Source organism: Gopherus evgoodei, chromosome 6 (genome assembly GCF_007399415.2).
Source record: "Gopherus evgoodei ecotype Sinaloan lineage chromosome 6, rGopEvg1_v1.p, whole genome shotgun sequence".
Lineage (NCBI taxonomy): Eukaryota > Metazoa > Chordata > Testudines > Testudinidae > Gopherus > Gopherus evgoodei.
This window is the reverse complement of record NC_044327.1, coordinates 137,578,784-137,596,194: the sequence shown is the minus strand read 5'-3', so window position 1 is coordinate 137,596,194 and position 17,411 is coordinate 137,578,784. Positions and strand designations below refer to the sequence as shown.

The window sequence follows — 17,411 nt, the reverse complement described above, 5'->3', positions numbered from 1 at the left end:
CCACTAGGATCGTCTAGTCTGACCTCCTGCGCAGTGCAGGCCACAGAATCTCACCCACCCACTCCTGTAATAAATCCCTAAGTCTTAGCTATTGAAGTCCTCAAATCATGATTTAAAGACTTCAAGGTGCAGAGAATCCTCCAGCAAGTGACCCGTGCCCCATGCTGCAGAGAAAGGTGAAAAAAACCCAGGACCTGTGCCAATCTGCCCTGGAGGAAAATTCCTTCCCGACCGCAGATATGGCGATCAGCTAAACCCTGAGCATGTGGGCAGGACTCACCAGCCAGACACCCAGGAAAGAATTCTCATCCCACCCCATCTAACATCCCATGACAGGCCATTGGGCATACTTATCTCTAATAGTCAAAGATCAATTAATTGCCAAAATTAGCCTATCCCATCATACCATCCCCTCCATAAACTTATCAAGCTTAGTCTTGAAGCCAGATATGTCTTTTGCCCCCACTGCTACCCTTGGAAGGCTGTTCCAGAACTTCACTCCTCTGAAGGTTAGAAACCTTTGTCTAATTTCAAGTCTAAACTTCTTGATGGCCAGCATGGAAGCTCTTTCATGGAGGTTTTCAAAACGAGGCTGGATAGCCAACTGTCTTGGATGGCTTAGACACAACAAATCCTGCAGGGATTTTGGCAGGGAGTTAGACTAGATGGTCCTTGCAGTCCGTTCTGACCCTGTGGTTCTATGATTCTATATTGGGAATGTGAAGCCACATGAGACCACCTTGTTGCCTTGAATACAATACAGGAACTCCAATGTTGCCTTTAATACAATCTTCTCATGTGGAAAGGCACTGAAACTCATCTCTCGTGTCATAGAAATTAATGGTAAACTGCTGAAGTGCATGGTGGATACAGGTGCTGAAGTGAATGTTCTCCCTTTTGGGTTAGTTCATAATCTAGACATCTGTCCAATTACAGTGGTTATAAAAGCCTGGAATTTTTATAACCAGAGACAAAACAGATTTTTGAAACAGTCTGCCAGGTTCTCTGTTAAATCCAATCTCATTCTCATTTTGATCCAAGAAAGCCCATAGTGATTCAAATTGATATATGCAATCAGGGTCTGGGCACAGTTCTGTGCCGGGGGGGGGTGGCCAGTTATATACTCATCTCGTACTCTCCCTGACAGAAGCCAAGTATTCCCAGATTGAGCTAGAGTTCTTGGTGATGGTTTTTGCTATTGTACATTTCAAAGTCTATTTACTGGGAAAACATTTTTCTTTAGAAACTGATTTGCCTATTTTGGGCCTCTGCCATAAGGCTGTTAATCTGCTGAGCATGAGGCTGCTGCGGTGGGTGATCAGTTGCAGCACTATGACTGGCTTTCATTTGGTACATTTCAAACAGAGATCTAATTTACTTGCCGATACTCTTTCAAGAAATTCTGCTGGATTGGCACCCTTATGTGCAGAAATAGCAAGGTATGCTTTTTACTGAGCAGCTTGCCAGTTGACTTAAGGCAGACTGCTGCTCTTCAAGATGCTGAACTGTGCGAGGTGATGCATGCTGTACAAACGGGTCGGATAGACCCAGTCCTTAAGAGAATTTTGACTACATCCAACAAAATTTGTTCTGAGCTCACAGTGAAGATATGTACTCATAGACTCATAGACTCTAGGACTGGAAGGGACCTTGAGAGGTCATCGAGTCCAGTCCCCTGCCCTCATGGCAGGACCAAATACTGTCTAGACCATACCTAATAGACATTTATCTAACCTACTCTTAAATATCTCCAGCGATGGAGATTCCACAACTTCCCTAGGCAATCTATTCCAGTGTTTAACTACCCTGACAGTTAGGAACTTTTTCCTAATGTCCAACCTAAATCTCCCTTGCTGCAGTTTAAGCCCATTGCTTCTTGTTCTATCATTGGAGGCTAAGGTGAACAAGTTTTCTCCCTCCTCGTGATGACACCCTTTTAGATACCTGAAAACTGATATCAGGTCCCCTCTCAGTCTTCTCTTTTCCAAACTAAATAAACCCAATTCCTTCAGCCTTCCTTCATAGGTCATGTTCTCAAGACCTTTAATCATTCTTGTTGCTCTTCTCTGGACCCTCTCCAATTTCTCCACATCTTTCTTGAAATGCGGTGCCCAGAACTGGACACAATACTCCAGTTGAGGCCTAACCAGCGCAGAGTAAAGCGGAAGAATGACTTCTCGTGTCTTGTTTACAACACACCTGTTAATGCATCCCAGAATCACGTTTGCTTTTTTTGCAACAGTATCACACTGTTCACTCATATTAAGCTTGTGGTCCACTATGACCCCTAGATCTCTTTCTGCCATACTCCTTCCTAGACAGTCTCTTCCCATTCTGTATGTGTGAAACTGATCTTATGCATGGGGGATCAACATAACTACTCAACATATCTTATGCATGGGGGATCATCCTAGCATCATTCGACAAGCAGTACTGGATGTGACTCACGAAGGACATTTGGGAGTTATGAAAGTGATTCTGTGTAGTTATGCTTGGTGGCTCCTCCAGCCCCTTTGATAATGGTAGTCCTAGATAGACCATGGCAGAGAATTGCAATGGATATTACTGGCCCATCGATTGCAGTGCATGGCTACACGCTATTGAGTTTTATAGACTGTTACCCACATTACTTCTTTGCATTCATAATTTCAAAGAAGCTCATCTCTTGCATTACTGCTTTATTTGTGATGTTTGCCCTACCAGAGAGCCTTCTTTCAGAAAATGGGACTGTGGCAGGTTCCCCTAGAGTGCCACCTGGAACTGGGGTACCACCGAGCCTCCCTGACCCACCAGCCTGGACTCCCTTTACACTGTATTGCTGTGACCAGCCTGCCAAGCCCTCTCCCAGGCTCCAGAACACACACTGGTAGGGACACACCCAGCTGCAGAACATACAAATGCTGTGATCAGCTCTGCATGGGAAGGCTACAGCTAAGGAACAGCCCAGCTACTCAAGTGCACATCCCCCCCCCGGAGTGTAAGCCCAAAATTATACTATCTCATATACGCTCATGAAATTTGCCTCCTCCCTTGGTGTGGAGAAGGATATGCAACTTCTGCCCAAGTTACGACTCCCACATACTGGTTTTAGACAAAGCAAAAATAAGTTTATTAACTACAGAAGATATATTTTGAGTGATTATGAGGGACAGCAAACAGATCAAAGCAGATTACCTAGTAAATAAACAAAGCCATGAACTGAGCTTAACATATTAGATAGGTAGGATATGAATTAGCAAATTCTCATACTCTATGATTCAAGCAGGCTGCAGAGATTCATAAGGGGCCAGCCACACTTGCTTACAGCTTAAAAACCCCAGGTGTTCCTTTCACAGGCTAAAACTCCCCTTTAGCCTGGGTCCAGCACTTCCCCCCAGTTCAGTCCTTGTACCTCAGGTGTTTTTCAGGGGTTGTCTTTGGGCAGGGAGTCAGTGAAGAGTCTCGATGATGTCACTCACCTGCCTTAAATAGCTTTTGCATATGGCAGGAACCCTTTGTCTCCAAGATTTGTTCCCATGCCAGTCAGTGGAAAAACACTGGTATTCCGAGATGGAGTCCAGTACCAGGTGACCTAATCACATGACCCTGTAGGGTGCTAGCAGCCATGAGTCAGAGGCTGTTTACAGCATCCTCAGGAAGGCTCCCAGTGGGAGATAAGCTTTTCCTAAGGCCTATTGTTCTCCCTAATGGTTCATTAACTTGAATGGACCCTTCCCAGCCAGCCATCTAGACTGATTACATATGGGGAACACCCACCAGGCAGAATATAAACACATTTGTAATAGATACATAGACAATATTCCTAACTTCAGATATAAAAATGACACATATATACCAATAGGATAATCTTATTCAGTAAATCATAACTTTTCCAATGATATCTCACATGACCTATCTTTCATAAAATACATTATGATTATGTCATAATCATATTATATTATTACTGTGAAGAATATGGGGTGCAGTGTCACAAGGACATGGTTTGTATCAAGAGAGTTTTGAAGGCTTTCTGATAAGTATTGGTCCAGTACATTATAAATCTGCAGAGTACCATCCCCAAGGAAATGGGATAGTGGAAAGACTGCGGGAACTGTGAAGAAGCATGTAGCTTGCATACTGAAGGAACATTGAGATACATCCTTCCCTATTGCACTGAGTCAGGATTTATATGATATTCAGAGTACACACCATGAAAGTACTGGAGAAACCCTGTTCTATCGGTTCTTCAGCTGACCTATGAGGACTCAATGGGTAGTGATCAATGGCTCCACGTCTAGTTGGCAGCTGGTATTGAGCGGAGTGCCCCAAGGGTCAGTCCTGGGGCTGGTTTTGTTCAATATCTTCATTAATGATCTGGAGGCTGGCATGGACTGCAATCTCAGCAAGTTTGCAGGTGACCCTAAACTGGGAGGCGTGGTGGATACGCTGGAGGGTAGGGGTAGGATATAGAGGGGCCTAGACAAATTGGGCCAAAAGAAATCTGATGGAGCTTCAACAAGGACAAGTGCAGAGTCCTGCACTTAGGATGGAAGAATCTCATGTACTGCTACAGGCCTGGAACCGAATGGCTAGGTAGCAGTTCTGCAGAAAAGGACCTAGGGGTTACAGTGGGCAAGAAGCTGGATGTGAATCAGCAGTGTGCCCTTGTTGCCGAGAAGGCTAATGGCATTTTGGGCTGTATAAGTAGGAGCATTGCCACCAGATCGAGGAACGTGATCATTTCCCTTTATTTGACATTGGTGAGGCCTCATCTGGAGTACTGTGTCCAGTTTTGGGCCCCACACTACAAGAAGGATGTGGAAAAATTGGAAAGAGTCCAGTGGAGGGCAGCAAAAATGATCAGGGGGCTGGAGCACATGACTTATGAGGAGAGGCTGAAGGAACTGGGATTGTTTAGTCTGCAGAAGAGAAGAGTGAGGGGGGGTTTGATAGCAGCCTTCAGCTGCCTGAAATGGGGTTCCAAAGCAGATGGAGCTTGTCTGTTCTCAGTGGTGGCAGGTAACAGAACAAGGAGTAATGGTCTCAAGTTGCAGTGGAGTAGGTCTAGGCTGGATATTAGGAAACACTATTTCACTAGGAGGGTGGTGGCACTGGAATGGGTTCCCTAGGGAGATGATGGAATCTCCTTTCTTAGAGGTTTTAAAGGCCCAACTTGACAAAGCCCTGGCTGGGATGATTTAGTTGAGATTGGTCCTGCTTTGAGCAGGGGGTTGGACTAGATACCTCCGGAGGTCCCTTTCAACCCTGATATTCTAGGATTCTATGACCAAGTTGTCTATGCTGACAGAAAGGTTCATCCCACACCTTTGCCATCCCCAAAGCTGATTGATATGACTAGAAAATATGTGCATTTCAACAGGTGTGTCCATGCAAGACTCCATGAGTTCTTTCCTGGACAAACAATGTATGTTAGACTAGGGTTTGGAAGAGTTTTCAATAGCAGAGATGTGATCTTTCTGGCTGCAGGATACGGAACATGGTGAGTGCATTTACCACAGACAGAACATGTTGTTAACCAGCAAGATGTTCTGCACACTGAAAGGGGAATAGAGAGGGAAGAGGACGCTCTTTCTGCGTATGATGGGGTCGTGGGCAGTTGGGGAAGTGGCGCCATAGTAACAGCATCCACCTCCTGAGCTGAATCAGAGGTATGATTTATGGCTCTGGGATTACCTGGTGCCTCTAGCAAAGTACATCTGAACTTTTGGGGGGAAGAGTAGGAAATTGTGATGTGGTGTGTATGTTGCCTTTTTGTTTACTCTTCCTGTTCATTTCCTAGTTCTGGCTCCTTGAACTCAGTGATCGGAGGGGTGTGTGGGGGTGTGGTTATTTAGGGTCTGCTGCTACTTATCTGCCTTTCAGACTGCCATGTTTTGTTCAGATTGTTGCTGACTTAACCGTTCATGTTTATTACATTTTGATTGACAACTTGCTTAGGTATCATGCTTTTGGTTTGGTTTGTTTTTTTGGTGCCATTCTGGGGTGCTTTTGAATCTCATATCTGGGAAAAGGAGTATGCTTTATTGATTATAATGTTTTTATTAAGTTCCCCAAAGTGTCTTGGATATTTCTCAGGTTTAGAGAGAAAATGTAGTCCCTGCCCTGAGAGCTTAAAGTCAAAACAGGCAAAACATACCAAGGATGTGGGAAGAGGAAGTGGCACCCATCAGCGTCTCTTGATGGGATGTCATTCCATAATTTTTTTGCTGTAAACCAACCCTTTTTGCCCACTCTGTCCTAGCTGCCCCTGCCTGCTGCCTCATGTGAAACAGACCCTTCTCCCACCCTGCCTGCTCCACCACATAAAATAATGGCTCATTGCAAAGGTGTGAAACACTCAGCTAGTCGGAGCCCTCTTATTCAGTCTGGGACAAGAGGAGACCAGGAAATGAGCACCTCCCTACCGTGAAGTCTGGGAGCAAGTGGCTCCTCCATCCCATGTGAAATCTGTTAATGAAACATACAGATATTGCTAAATTAAGAGGAATTGCAAACTCCAGTGAGGATAGAGATGATACAAAGGCTCCAGAGGGGGAGATGGGCAGGTAATACAGCATGTTTCCATCTAGAAACATGCACATTACTGCATGTGAGAGAGAAGTAACCTGAAAGATAGATGTTTACACAGCAGGCACTGACTGGAAGAGACTGAGGAGAGATACATATTCATTAATGATCTGGAAAAGGGGATGAACAGTGAAGTGGCAAAGTTTGCAGCTGATACAAAATTACTCAACGTAGCTAAGTCCAAAGCTAACTGCAATGAGTTACAGAGAAATTGCATAAAAGCTGGTGACTGGACAACAAAATGGCAGATGAAATTCAACATTGATAAGTACAAAGTAATCTACATTGGAAAAAATAATCCCAACTATACTTACACAATGATGGATTTAAGATTAGCTGTTACCACTGAAGAAAGAGATCTTGGAGTCATTGTGGATTGTTCTCAGAAAACTTCTGCACTGTGTGTAGCAGCAGGGGTCAAAATGGTTAACAGTGTGTTAGGAACTATTAGGAAAGGGAAAGAAAATATCCTCATGCCTCTACATAAATCCATGATGTGCCCACTCCTGTCTTACTGTGTCCAGTTCTGGTTGCCCCATCTTGAAAAGATTTAGAGAAGGGCAACAAAGATGATCAAGGGTATGCAGCAGCTTCCAAACAAGGATAGACTAAAAGATTAGTGCTGGGTGGCTCCGGGAACGCGAGAGCAAACCGCGGCGAAGCTGGTCTCCTTCCCCGGTTTGCTCTCTCGTTCCCGGAACCCCGAGCAAGCAGGTCTCCTTCCCTGCGGTTTGCTGGGTGGCTCCGGGAACGCGAGAGCAAACCGCGGCGAAGCTGGTCTCCTTCCCCGGTTTGCTCTCTCGTTCCCGGAACCCCGAGCAAGCAGGTCTCCTTCCCTGCGGTTTGCTGGGTGGCTCCGGGAACGCGAGAGCAAACCGCGGCGAAGCTGGTCTCCTTCCCCGGTTTGCTCTCTCGTTCCCGGAACCCCGAGCAAGCAGGTCTCCTTCCCTGCGGTTTGCAGGGTGGCTCCGGGAACGCGAGAGCAAACCGCGGCGAAGCTGGTCTCCTTCCCCGGTTTGCTCTCTCGTTCCCGGAACCCCGAGCAAGCAGGTCTCCTTCTCTGCGGTTTGCTGGGTGGCTCCGGGAACGCGAGAGCAAACCGCGGCGAAGCTGGTCGCCTATCTTTCAGCATAGAAAAGAGATGACTAAGGGGGGATACAATAGAGGTCTATAAAGTCATGAATGAGTGGAAAAAATGATTAGAGAAAGTTTATTTACCCTTTAACACAATACAAAAATCAGGGGTCACCAATGAAATTAATAAGGGGCAGATATAATACAAAAAAGAGAAAGTACTTGTTCACACAGTGCACAGTTAGCCTGTGGAACTCATTGTCATGGAATGTTATGATGACCAAAAGTATAACTGGTTTAAAAAAAGAACTGGATACGTTCATGGGGGTTAGGCCCATGAAATGCTATATTAGACAAGATGATCAGGGATGCAGCCCTATGCTCAGAGCGACCTCTGACTACTAGAAGCTGGAAGTGGAGTGCAGGGGTGGATCACTCCATAAATGACTTGTTCTGTACACTCCCCATGAAGCTTTGGTGTGGGTCAGATACTGGGCAAGCTGGACCATGGTCTGAACCGGTATGGAACCAGCTCTTACCCCTCGGACATAGGTTTGCCCTGCAAAATGGCAGCAAGGAGTATCTATGTGACTTTAACGGCAGCATTTGCAGAGCGGGAAGGGAAGAGTTCCTCTCTATGCCATGTCTGGAGTAATCCATTCAGATAAAAATGTATGAAGAGTGTGTGTGCCACAGAGGGGGAGAATTTATTTAAGGGTGCTCAAGGAATGTAACTAGGTGTAGTTAGATGAAACTGAGGGCTTGTACACACTAATGCTTACTTCAGTATAACTTAAGTTGCTCAAGGGTGTGGAAACCCACCCCCCTGAATGATGTAAGTTATATCCATCAATGTCATAGAGTGTCTGCCCTAGCACGCTACAACAGTGCAGTGCATCGGCCCTAGCGATTTTAGTGTAGACTAGCCCTTTGATCGTATAATGTGTAGTTGTTGTGCTCTACCCGGATTCATGTTCTGCCCCTATCCACTGGGATTTGAGCACTTCTCAGAACTAGGAAATTCAACAAGGAAAAAACTTCTTACAATGAGATCTTTATCTGTGGGAATCTCCCCCAAGTGGAAGATCCAGGAGCCTAGTCACTGGGGGAATCATCCTCCTGAGGCAAGGGCTGGGTACGCATGTGCTAACAAGCCCTACCATAACCCCTGCGCCAGCTGTGACTCTGTGAGGTCTACCACTTGGGAGCTAGCTTTCACAAGGGGCGCATTGCAGTACAAAGAGTTGCCTGTCTCTGGCTACGCTAAGTAAAAGGGGACTTTTTTACTAATTTTTTTTTCTCCTCCTTTCTTAGCTGCTTGGAGATTTTGCGGAGTACAGAGCTGAAAGACTGGAGATGTGGGTAGGTGTGGGCTGCTGCACATGGGTCTGGACTAAGCACGATGAGTCTGAGCTGTATTGTGCACGTATGTGGAGTGGGAACTAGCTCTCTGCAGTAACTGTCACCTTTTATGTACAAGGGGCCTGTTCTAGTGATGGGATGAGGTCTGAAATTAGTCATATCTTACTATTGCCTTGGCATTCTCTCCCATGCCCACAGGAAGTCCCGCCTCTTTTTTAAGTACTGGCACCAGGAGCTGCTGGCAAAGAGCATGGACCTCTTGGAAAATGCAGCAATAATCATCCAGAAGAGTGAGTATTGTGGCAGGACGGTCTCCTCCAACCCAGAGTACATATCAGGGCAGGGAGCACAGACAGAAGTCCTTCCCCAACTCCTCTCTCATCCCAGAATATCCCTTTTATAGCATTCCAGGGCACTGGGGATGGAAAAACCTGATAAGGTTCCATCTCTAAGGCACCTCAAACCCTCTGTATTCGTGGTGTGAACAACAAACGCTCAACTCCTCCTCAGAGTCTTCAACAAGCAGGAAAGCAGTCTGAAAGTGTGAACAGGAAGGGGCATATGTTGGAGAGCAGAGCAAGTGCAAGCTTGCTGGTCTCGCTATAAAGTGAATATCCAGGGGAGTGGTTAATGAGCTGCTTATAGTGATGGGATGAATTGTAAGAAGCCATGGGAAGCTGGAGAGAAGCACCAGCAGAAGGGGAGACCAGAAAATGTCATTATCCTCTCAGGGAAAGACAGTGGCATATGATCCAGGTGACCCCTGCCCTACTAGCCTGGCTTCTGTCCCTGGCAGAACAATGGGATCATGAGCAATAGGTGTGCTGGTGAGAGATGTGGTAGAGCTTTCTCTCTGCACAGTCTTTCTGGTATGATTGTAGTGGACACACGGGTACTATAGGATGCTGCTCTTGCCTGGCCTTTGTTCCTTACTGTTCCAGTGGAGTCTCTGCTCTAACTGTAGCTTCTCTGTGAGCAGCTTACAAGGGATTCTGCTGTAGGAAGAGTTACCAGGAGCTAGTGGTTGAGCTCAGAGCCCGGGAGAAGCACCTACAGGAGGAAGCAGAGAGAGAGAGAAACAGGCAACTGGAACTGGAGTCCCAGGCCCAGAGTAAGTCACTGACACATCCTCCTTCCATCAACACCTCCATGCCCCAAATCCCTGGATGCTCACTTAGTGTCTTGTTTCCAGCCACCACAGATCTTACTGGGTCTGACTGCCTTATTCTCTAGTTGTAGCTGAGCCCTCAGGCCATACTCTCTTCCATGCCACACCTGAGCAGTGGGTAGTTAGAGGAGATGAGACACCTGCCTCTGTGAAACTCTCCCCCAGCATTTGTCTCAGGACAGGCCCCATCTCCACTTGGAAATGGAGGCAATTTCCCATAGAGGCTGGGAAATGAGCTGTGAAATCCCACGTGCCTTGAACTGGGATGGGAAAGACACCCTGGCCTGACCCAGCCTCTTCTGCTCATGCAGCAAGGGATGGCTTCATGCCATCTCCCACTCAGAGCTGGATTTTTTTCCTTAGAACATGGAGCAGGAGGTGGCAGCAGAGCTGGGACTCCATCCCTTCTCACTCCTTTCCATGCTCCATAGCAAGGCTCAGTTGGGATGGGGAAGTTCCAAGCTCCATGGATTGATGTTCCTGGGAGTCCCTTGTCTTGCAGCTGCCTGCTGGAGAGGCAGAACCTTCCCCATGGTACCCTTGGGTGTGATGGTATTGTACCCACATGCTCCATTCCTGGGTGGAACGAATCATTCCCTGGGGGTTCCTAATGCGATTTGTTCCCTCCTCTCACTGCATGAATAGTTGCCTCGCCAGTTCCTGTGCCACGGAGGAGACGTCCTCAGCACCTTCCACATTCTCAGCCTGGAGCTGATTCTCTGACGCAGCCACCAGTACCACGCCCTCGCAGCAAACTCACAGAGGTAATAATGTTGGCTTTGCCTAGGGTCAGATACCCAGGGACATCCCAACCTGTGATCTTGAGGGAGCCCTCTCATCTGTACATCCCGTACATGTGATCCAGGGAGACCCACGCTCATCATCCACGTAACTAGGAATAAAGGGGAGTTCATGCCCAATATTATGAGTTTAAATAAACCAATTCTGGTAAAACCTTGGGCAGGGCCTGGTCCTGGGAGAACTGAAAGTGGAAGCTGAATGAGGTTCCTGTCTGGTCTCCCCTAGGGCGCAGAATTGAGTGAGGTTATCTGTGATATTTTCAAAAGAGCTTACTGTAAGTGTCCCCCACCTCTTGCACCTGCCTCCACTGTTGATTTTCAGTAAGTCTTGGAGCACTGGGGAAATTCCAGGATACTGGAAGGAAGCTAGTGTTGTGCCAGTTTGTAAAAAGGGTAAATGGGATGACACAAGTAATCATAGGCCCGTCAGTCTGACATCGATCTTGGACAAGATAATGAAACAGCTGAGACAGAATCATAGACTATCAGGGTTGGAAGGGACATCAGGAGGTCTAGTCCAACCCCCTACTCAAAGCAGGACCAATCCCCAACTAAATCATCCCAGCCAGGGCTTTGTCAAGCCTGACCTTAAAAACCTCTAAGGAAGGTGTCAGGGTTCCCTCCCCACTCTGAACATAGGGTACAGATGTAGGGACCCGCATGAAAGACCCCCTTAGTTTATTTCTACCAGCTTAGGTTAAAACTTCCCCAAGGCACAAATTCTTCCTTGTCCTTGTACGGTATCACTGCCACCACCAAGTGAGTTAGACAAAGATTCAGGAAAAGGACCTCTTGGAGTTTCTGTTTTCCCAAAATATCCCCCCAAGTCCCTTCACCCCCTTTCCTGGGGAGGCTTGAGAATAATCTACCAACCAAATAAGTAAACAAGGTTAGCACAGACCAGACTGTTGGGTTTTTAGGACACTAAAAACCAATCAAGTTCTTCAAAGCAGAACTTTATTATAAAGAAAAAAAGTAAAAGAAGCACCTCTGTAAAATCAGGATGGAAGGTAATTTTACAGGGTAATAAGATGTAAAACACAGAGGATTCCCCTCTAGGCAAAACGTCAAAGTTACAAAAAACAGGAATAAACCTCCCTCTTAGCATAGGGAAGATTCACAAGCTAAAACAAAAGCTAAGCTAATGCATTTCCTTGCTATTTCTTACAATTTTTGTAATCTAGGATGCTTATTTAAGGTAGGGTTTTAGGAGATTTTTTTTCCTGCCCTGGTCCCTCTCTGTCCCAAAGAGAACAAGAAAAGAGAGCACAAAACAAAACCTCCCCTCACAGATTTGAAAGTAACTTCTTCCCTTATAGGTCCTTTTGGTCAGGTGCCAGCCAGGTTATTTGAGCTTCTTAACCCCTTACAGGTAAAGGAGGGATTTTATGCTATCCTTAGTTGGATGTTTATGACAGAAGGAGATTCTTCCACCTCCCTAAGTAACCCATTCCAGGGCTTCACCACCCTCCTAGTGAAAAAGTTTTTCCTAATATCCAACCTAAACCTCCCCCACTGCAACTTGAGACCATTACTCCTTGTTCTGTTATCTGGTACCGCTGAGAACAGTCTAGATTCATCCTCTTTGGAACCCCCTTTCAGGTAGTTGAAATCAGCTATCAACACCCCCCTCATTCTTCTCTTCTGTAAACTAAATACCCCCAGTTTCCTCAGCCTCTCCTCATAAGTCATGTGCTCCGGCCCTCTAATCACTTTTTTTGCCCTCCGCTGGATTCTTTCCAATTTTTCCACATCCTTCTTGTAGTGTGGGGCCCAAACCTGGACACAGTACTCCAGATGAGGCCTCACCAATGTCGAATAGAGGGGAATGATCACATCCCTCGATCTGCTGGCAATGCCCCTACTTATACAGCCCAAAATGCCGTTAGTCTGCTTGGCAACAAGGGCACACTGTTGACTTATATCCAGCTTCTCGTCCACTGTAACCCCTAGGTCCTTTTCTGCAGAACTGCTGCCTAGCCATTTGGTCCCTAGTCTGTAACAGTGAATGGGATTCTTTTGTCCTAAGTGCAAGACTCTGCACTTGTCCTTGTTGAACCTCATCAGATTTCTTTTGGCCCAATCCTCTAATTTGTCTAGGTCCCTCTGTATCCTATCTCTACCCTCCAGCGTATCTACCACTCCTCCCAGTTTAGTGTTGCCTGCAAAGTTGCTGAGGGTTCAGTCCACGCCATCCTCCAGATCATTAATGAAGATATTGAACAAAACCGGCCCTAGAACCGACTCTTGGGGCACTGCGCTTGATACCAGATGCCAACTAGACATGGAGCTATTGATCACTAACCATTGAACCTGACAATCTAGCCAGCTTTCTATCCACCTTATAGTCCATTCATTCATCCCATACTTCTTTAACTTGCTGGCGTATCAAAAGCTTTGCTAAAGTCAAGGAATAACACGTCCACTGCTTTCCACTCATCCACAGAGCCAGTTATCTCATCATAGAAGGCAATTAGGTTAGTCAGGCATGACTTGCCCTTAGTCAGCATAGATTCACTGTTCTTGATCACTTTCCTCTCCTCTAAGTGCTTCAGAATTGATTCCTTGAAGACCTGCTCCATGAGTTTTCCAGGGACTGAGGTCTGGCTGACTGGCCTGTACTTCTCCAGATCTTTCTCCTTCCCTTTTTTTAAAGATGGACACTACATTAGCCTTTTTCCAGTCATCTGGGACCTCCCCCGATTGCCATGAGTTTTCAAAGATAATGGCCAATGGCTCTGCAATTATATCCAACTCCTTTAGCACCCTCGGATGCAGTGCACCAGGATTCGATTAATAAAGAATTTAAGGTGGGTAATGCAAATCAACTTGGGTTTATGGAAAATAGATCCTGTCAAACTAACCTGGTATCTTCTTAGAAGAGATTATAAATTTATTTGATAAAGGTACTAGTGTTGCTGTAATACATGTAAATTTCTGCAGTGCGTTTGACTTGGTATTTCACAACATTTTGATTTAAAAAACTAGGAGAGTATAAAATGAACATGGCACACATTAAATAGGTTAAAAACTGGCTAACTCAAAATGTAATGGTAAACAGGGAATCATCATCAAGTGGGTGTGTTTCCAGTGGAGTCCCACAGGGATCAGTCCTTAGCCCTCCGCTATTTAACATGTTTATCATTGACCTGGAGGACGACATAAAATCATCACTGATAAAGTTTGGAAATGACCCAAAAATTTGAAGAGTGGTAAATAATGAGGACAGCTCACTGATTCAGAATGTTCTGGATCGCTTGGTAAGCTGGATGCAAGCAAACAATATGCGTTTTAATATAACTGTGTAAATGTGTACATCTAGGAACAAAGAATGTAAGTCATACTTACAAAATGGCAAGTGGTGACTGAAAAATATTTGGGGTTTATGGTGGATAATCAGTTAAACATGAGCCTCAGTGCAATGCTGTGGCTAAATGGGCTGATGCAATGCTTGGATGCATAAACAGGGGAATCTCTAGTAGGAGTAGAGAGGTTTATTTATCTTTCTATTTGGCACTTGCGTGACTGCTGCTGGGATCCTGTGTCCACTTCAGGGTGCTCACCATTGAAGAAGGCGATTGATAAATTAGAGAAGGTTGAGAGAAGAGCCATGAGAATAGAAAACTCGCTTTATAGTGATAGACTCAAGGAGATCAATCTACTTAGCTTAACACAGAGAAGGTGAAGGGTTGACTTGATTAGCCTAGAAGTATCTACACGGGAAACAAATATTTAATAATGGGCTCTTCAGTCTAGCAGACTGATCTAATGGCTGGAAGTTGAAGGTAGACCAGGGGTCAGCAACCTTCGGCACATAGCCCATCAGGGTGTAATCCACTGGTGGGCTGCGAGTCATTTTGTTTACGTTGACCGTCTGCAGGCATGGCCCCTGTAACTCCCAGCAGCTGCGATTCACTGTTCCCGACCAATGGGAGCTGTGGAAAGTGGCGGCCGGAAGTTATAATCTATGAATTAGTTTGGGAGAAGTATAACACAGGCCACACAGAGAAGCTCAGACTAGATGATCACAATAGTCCCTTTCGGCCTAGGAATCTATCAATCTCACACCCACCTTCCTTTTTTCTCTCTCTTTCCTGTTTTCAGTCGACTCCCTTTGATAATTTTTTGTGCTCCAGGCCCTGCCCTGTGCTGGGGACAGAGGGGCAGACAGGAGAAGAGGAAGAAATGAGGCAAATCAAGAGGGGAGCAACTCTCCGCTGGTTCAGAGAGACGCAGGCCTGGAAGGTTATGCAGGATGATGGGGCCTTTCCTGGCTGGCTGCATGGGATGATCAGCAGGAGGTGAGAACCCTAGGGACATGCAGCATACCAAGCAGGCTGGGCTGTGCAAGCAGAGGCTGGCATGTCCTTAGGGAGAGCCTGTATGAGAGCGGGGGTTGGGATCCCTGGAGATAGCATGGACTGGTTTCTTGGGGAACTGGGAATATGACTCATGGCCTTTCCACTCTAGAGCGCTGATTCCCATCCAGACCCGTCAGGGGCATTGGCTGATCTGTGGAGCTGGGAGTGGAATATAGGGCCTTTTACTTCTAGGTCAGTAGTTCCAATTCCAGGTGGCAGCAATTGAAGATTTTTATCTGATTTTTATCCCAAAGATTGATGGAATGGTAAATGTTGATGATGACAGGACAACCATGTAGATTTGGACTGTTTGGTAAGCTGGGCCCTTTTAGAATAGAAGTGTTCTAATTAGGGCTGTCAATTAATCGCAGTTAACTCACGCGATTAACTCAAAAAAATTAATCATGATTGAAAAAATTAATCATGATTAATCACACTGTTCAACAATAGAATACTAATTGAAATGTATTAAATATTTTTAGATGATTTTCTACATTTTCAAATATATTGATTTCAGTTACAGCACAGAATATAAAATACACCGTGCTCACTTTATATTATTTTTTAAAAAAATATTTGCACTATAAATATGATAAACAAAAGAAATAGTATTTTTCAATTCATCTCATATAAGTACTATGGAGTCAAGTATCAGAGGGGTAGCCGTGTTAGTCTGGATCTGTAAAAGCAGCAAAGAGTCCTGTGGCACCTTATAGACTAACAGACGTTTTGGAGCATGAGTGTTCGTGGGTGAATACCCACTTCCTCAGATGCATCTGAGGAAGTGGGTATTCACCCACGAAAGCTCATGCTCCAAAACGTCTGTTAGTCTATAAGGTGCCACAGGGCTCTTTGCTGCAAGTACTATGGAGCAATCTCTTTATCATGAAAGTGCAACTTTCAAATGTAGTTTGTTTTTGTTACATAACTGCACTCAAAAATGAAACAGTGTAAAACTTTAGCGCCTACAAGTCCACTCAGTCCTACTTCTTGTTCAGCCAAATGCTGAAAAGTTTACATTTATGGAAGATAATGCTGCCCTCTTCTTAATTACAATGTCATCTGAAAATGATAACAAGTGTTTATGTGGCACTGTTGTAGCTGTCATTGCAAGATATTTACATGCCAGATGCACTGAAGATTCATATGCCTCTTCATGCTTCAGCCATCATTCCAGAGGACATGCGTCCACGCTGATGACGCTCATTAAAAAAAATGTTTATTAAATTTGTGACTGAACTCCTTGGGAGAGAATTTTATGTCTACTGCTCTGTTTTACCTGCATTCTGCCATATGTTTCATGTTATAGCAGAGACGAATGATAACCCGGCATATGTTCATTTTAAGAACACTTTCATTGCAAATTTGACAAAATGCAAAGAAGATACAAATGTGAAATTTCTAAAGATAGTTACAGTCTTCTACCCAGGATTTAGGAATCTGAAGTGCCTTCCGAAATCTGAGAGGGACGAAGTGTGGAACATGCTTTCAGAAGTCTTAAAAGAGCAGCTCACTGATGCAGAAACTACAGAACCCAAACCACCAAAAAAGAAAATCAGCCTTCTGCTGGTGGCATCTGACCCAGATGATGAAAATGAAAATGTGTCGGTCCACACTGCTCTGGATCATTATCGAGCAGAGCCCGTCATCAGCATGGATGCATGCCCTATGGAATGATGGTTGAAGCATCAATGGACATATGAATCTTTAATACATCCGGTATGTAAGTATCTTGCGACATCAGCTACAACAGTGCTATGCGAACGCCTTTTTTCACTTTTAGGTGACATTGTAAACAAACGTGTGTCTGAGTGATTGGCCGAACAAGAAGTGAGACTGATTGGACTTGTAGGCTCTAAAGTTTTACATTGTTTTATTTTTGAACGCAGTTATTTTTTGAACATGATTCTACATTTGTAAGTTCAACTTTCATGATAAAGATATTGCACAACAGTACTTGTTTTTGGTGAATTGAAAAATACTATTTCTCTTGTTTGTTACAGTGCAAATATTTGTAATAAGCAATAAATATAAAGTGAGCACTGTACACTTTGTATTCTGTGTTGTAATTGATATCAC

General features: G+C 45.0%; 1 protein-coding gene and 1 long non-coding RNA gene across 5 annotated transcripts in view; one reads left to right on the top strand and one right to left on the bottom strand.

The window, feature by feature from the left end:
• The window catches only part of LOC115653881 (unconventional myosin-VIIa-like), a 131,920-nt gene that overhangs the window by 89,258 nt on the left and 25,251 nt on the right, over nt 1-17,411 (top strand). For 3 of the 4 annotated variants that reach the window (XM_030567619.1, XM_030567621.1, XM_030567620.1), the window contains 5 exons: nt 8,956-9,003; nt 9,202-9,293; nt 9,983-10,114; nt 10,817-10,935; nt 15,076-15,272. In XM_030567619.1, coding sequence (XP_030423479.1) covers nt 8,956-9,003; nt 9,202-9,293; nt 9,983-10,114; nt 10,817-10,935; nt 15,076-15,272 — 588 coding nt within the window. The remainder of the gene's footprint in view (nt 1-8,955; nt 9,004-9,201; nt 9,294-9,982; nt 10,115-10,816; nt 10,936-15,075; nt 15,273-17,411) is intronic. The other variant, XM_030567622.1, reaches the window with a different exon arrangement.
• On the bottom strand, nt 266-17,241 carry LOC115653882. Its single transcript, XR_004001029.1, has 4 exons — nt 17,121-17,241; nt 16,262-16,265; nt 5,848-5,855; nt 266-275 (listed from the first exon to the last, which is right to left on the bottom strand). It is a non-coding gene; the product is annotated as an uncharacterized LOC115653882 (long non-coding RNA).